The sequence below is a fragment of the Notothenia coriiceps genome, unplaced genomic scaffold, assembly GCF_000735185.1.
Source record: "Notothenia coriiceps isolate Sejong01 unplaced genomic scaffold, NC01 NC01_scaffold00013479, whole genome shotgun sequence".
NCBI lineage: Eukaryota > Metazoa > Chordata > Actinopteri > Perciformes > Nototheniidae > Notothenia > Notothenia coriiceps.
In genome coordinates, this window is record NW_011346180.1 from 12,232 (window position 1) to 16,216 (window position 3,985).

The 3,985-nt window shown below is 42.9% G+C and overlaps 1 protein-coding gene across 1 annotated transcript in view; it reads right to left on the reverse strand.

The window, feature by feature from the left end:
- The window catches only part of LOC104947947 (probable G-protein coupled receptor 116), a gene marked incomplete at its 5' end in the record, with an annotated part of 12,984 nt that extends 9,394 nt beyond the window's left edge, over positions 1–3,590 (reverse strand). Inside the window, 2 exons of the mRNA XM_010774073.1 lie at positions 750–2,084; positions 3,411–3,590. Coding sequence (XP_010772375.1) covers positions 750–2,084; positions 3,411–3,590 — 1,515 coding nt within the window. The remainder of the gene's footprint in view (positions 1–749; positions 2,085–3,410) is intronic.
- Between the last annotated feature and the right edge of the window lie 395 nt (positions 3,591–3,985).

The window sequence follows — 3,985 nt, forward strand, 5'->3', positions numbered from 1 at the left end:
CATGCTAATGTAAACACCGACCATATTACGTCCAAAACAGTCGGGCATTGTTTCTGATAGCAACGTTTCTGATAGGGCCGTGGGTCCACATTTCAGATATTACGTCATATCGGACGCAAATCTGGATCAGCTCCGTTGTTCCCCGTTTTTAGAGATTTGGGTACGGAGGAAAAGAGAGAGGGTTTTATTTCCTGACACTGCGTGAGTTCCCTGACACACCGAGGACACACCGGTGACAAACCGGGGACACACCGGGGACGAACCAGGGACACACCGGGGACACACTGGGGACACACAGGGGACACACCAGGGACACACAGGGGACACACAGGGGACACACCAGGGACACACAGGGGACACAGCGGGGACACACCGGGGACACACAGGGGACACAGCGGGGACACACCGGGGACACATGGTGATGTAGAAAAGACATCACAAAGTGACTTTTGCATGATAGGTCTCTTTTTAAGTAAGGAAATCCATTAGTTTGTTATTTAGCTAGTTAGTTTGACTTAGTTAGTTGATAAAATAAGTAAATTAATAAGGTATTTATTTACTTTGTTAGTGAGTTAGTTAGTTAATTTGTTTGTTTAAAAAGAAAATAAATTAGTTCAACAGTTTTTATCTGAGTCAATCATTATACTAGTTAGTGTGTGACATACAAGAAAACAAATTGAACACTAAACAGTAGAATTAATACTTTCTACTCTTAATAATATCCAGTTATGTGTAATAACCAGCGGTACCTGGAAGGCGTTGAGCAGCGTGAACAGGTAGTTCACTGTTATAGCAATGGGTCCAGATGTGAGATCCATCAACATCACAGCGAACCCAAACACCCAGGTGACTCCGAAGATGGGAGTCAGCAGAATAACCGACCGCATCACCGTGACGGCCGCCTTCTTCTCGCTCTCATTGGTCCGCTCGGCGTTCTTTGGGTGATCGAGCAGCTTCATGATCACCACCATCATGGAGAGAATGTTGACGAACACGATAATTCCCACGGGGATAAAGAAGGTGTGGATGGAGCCCTTCATGAGTCCCTCGTACAACAACCAGCAACTTTCTTTGGAGAAATACTCGCCTTCAATGCCTCCGTCATACACCAGGAACGTGATGACCACGATCAGCAGCGGGCAGACGTAGCCGAGGAACATGGAGAGTCTCAGGTAGGTCTTCTTGCTCACGTTGTGGAACAGAAAGACGGCCTGGTGAAGCAACATGCCGCTCAAACACAGCATCCAGAAGAACATGGACAGGAAGCAGAAGTGTTTCAGCACCACGAAGATACGGCACCACAACTCGGAGACACTTTCGGGGTCCATGGACGCCAAAAAGCAGCTGTCGGCCACCAGGAGGCACAGCGAGATGTTGATGTGAGCCGTGTGGCGGAGGTACAACGTGTTTGTTTTCACCACGGAGCTCCAAACCAACGCCTCGATGATGAGGCAGATTACGAGCGAAACCACGGACACCACGAGACCAACCTGGGTGACTTGGTCGAGTCCGGCGATCTTCAGAGGATACCTTTGCATCAGGATGGCGAAGGAGGACAGATGTTTGCAGGTACAGAGTCCTTCGTCTGACGCTCCGCTCCACTTACAACCGTCTCCAGACCAATCTTGGGTGACATTATCCCACGCGACACACTTCATGAGAACGTGGGGAGGCCGCTTTCTCAACAACGGGAAGCGAATCTCCACCTCCACGGACGAGATCTTGTTCTCCATCGTCGTTGACACTACGATGCTGTTCGGTTCCAGCGTTTTGTCTTTCTGCGGTAAATACTTCTCCAGCTCTTTGAAGCCGGCCGTTTTCACATTTCCGGGGTCGGGGCTTTTGAGGGTTACGGACACGTTGAACACCTTGTTGTAACATTTGGTGTTTTGCTTCGTGCAGTTGGTCGCCATCACCTCGATGTTTTTCTTCTTCTTCAATCGGGTCACGTTTGTGGCGTCAATCAGCTTCTCCACGGAGCTCAGGTATCTCTCCGCCAGAGAAATGTTCTCTTGGCCAGACTTCTTCTTCCACGAGTCTTTGAGAGATTCCTCCAGAAGATTACTGGAGGACTCAAAGAAGTCCTGCAAAAGAAAAACAATCATTGAGTTATACATTGTACTTATTAAGATTTTAAGAAATAGAAATAAAGGTTCTAATAGGAAAAACAGATGAACAGAATAAAATACAGATTGTGAGATTAAACACTCAACAGTAGAAGGAATACTTTTTACTGTGATTATATTCAGTTTTAAGGGACGACCAGCGGTACCTGGAAGGCGTTGAGCAGCGAGTTAGTTATTAGTTATTTAAGAAAACAAGTAAGTTAATCATGTATTCAATAAGTTAGTCATTAAGGACATAAGTTAGTTAATCAGGTATTCATTGAGTTAGTTCATTTCTTAAGAAACAAATATCATGATAGTAACTGAATGTCATGATTATTCACCAACATGAATTTATTGTAAGTTCTTTTTTATCCTGATCTTTGACAAAATCCTTAAAAGATATAAAATACAATATGTCTCAAACCATATGTAATAATAATAATATGTAGTTTGAATTGATTCAACCATCAATTAGTACAAGCTGGAGGTGTTTCCTGATTTAGAAAAGCAAGTTTAATGTGCAGGTACAACATATTAAAACCTTCCGCTTCACGATAACGTAATGATAGCGTGTTGGAAGAAGTACTCAGATCCTTTACTTAAAGAGGGAGCTCATTATTCGGTGTTATCTGAACTGCATTGGCTGCCAGTGTCTTTTAGAATGACACATTATGTTACAGTTTTTTAAAGCTCTGAATGGTTTGTCTCTCACCGAGTCTCGTTGTATGTCCCTGGACGAGCCCTGAGGTCTTCTTCAGCTTTTTAAATAAAAGTCCCCCAAATTAAAATGGTCTTTTATCACGAGAGGCCTCAGTGGACATTTTTAAACGACAGCTAAAGATACATCTTTTCAGATTAGCGTATCGTTAGCCTTTAGTCTTTATTATTTACCTACTTTTATATTGTTTTATTTTGTATAGTTTGTAAAAGGGTTTTATCTTATATTATTTATTTAACAGTTGATGTTATTTTATAGGGTTTCATATTGTTGCATCAATTCACTTAGTCTTGTGTCTAGAGGAAACATTATTTACTTTGTTGCTGAAAAAGTCTTAACACGTGATCTGAGGGGAGTTTCTCGTTGTTAGCTACACGTGCTGTATGAAAAGTGCTACATAAATAAAGCTTCATTATTAATGTCAACATACTCTAAATAAAAGTACAGGAGTATTATCAGCACAATCCCTTTAAAGTATCTAAAAGAAAAGTAGGGGAGAGGTGGGACGACAGTAACGTGGACATGTTTCCATTCATGCTCAGAAAGGTCTCGATTAAGAAATGAAAATATTCTGCGTTGCTTACGTCGGCCGTGGTGTCGTTGTTGATGCTGTTGATTTTGTTGCTCAGACTTAAGAGGACCTGGACCGAAGCGTTGAGGTTGGCGTATGAGTTTATTTTCTGCGAGTTGTTCGTGACCTGATCGAGCTGAGAAAAGACATCGGCTGCGTTTTCATCCAGAGAGCCGAGCCCGATGTCCGAGTTCTGCAACAAAAGAGAGTTCATGTCTAGAAAGCTGGAGATAACTTTAAAGGTCCCCTATCATACTGTTTCTCATCAATATATCACAGGTCTCAGATATATCCAGAGCCTGTCTCTGATTGGCTGAAACACCAAACAGATCATTGCAGCATTACCCATAATCCCCTCTGTTTCAGCCCTGTTTCCAAAGTGCTGATTCTCTGTCTGTAACTTTAGATGAAAATAAGGAGCCCCTCCCCACGTCCCTCTGAGAGACATTTGGTTAAAAAGAACTCAATTGTGCTCTAGGGGGGGGTTACCTTGGTTGCTGATTGGCTAATGGTTACACAAGACAACACATCGTTATGACATCATAAAGTGGCCAAAATCTGATCAGCTCATTTTCAGACAGGTTTTTA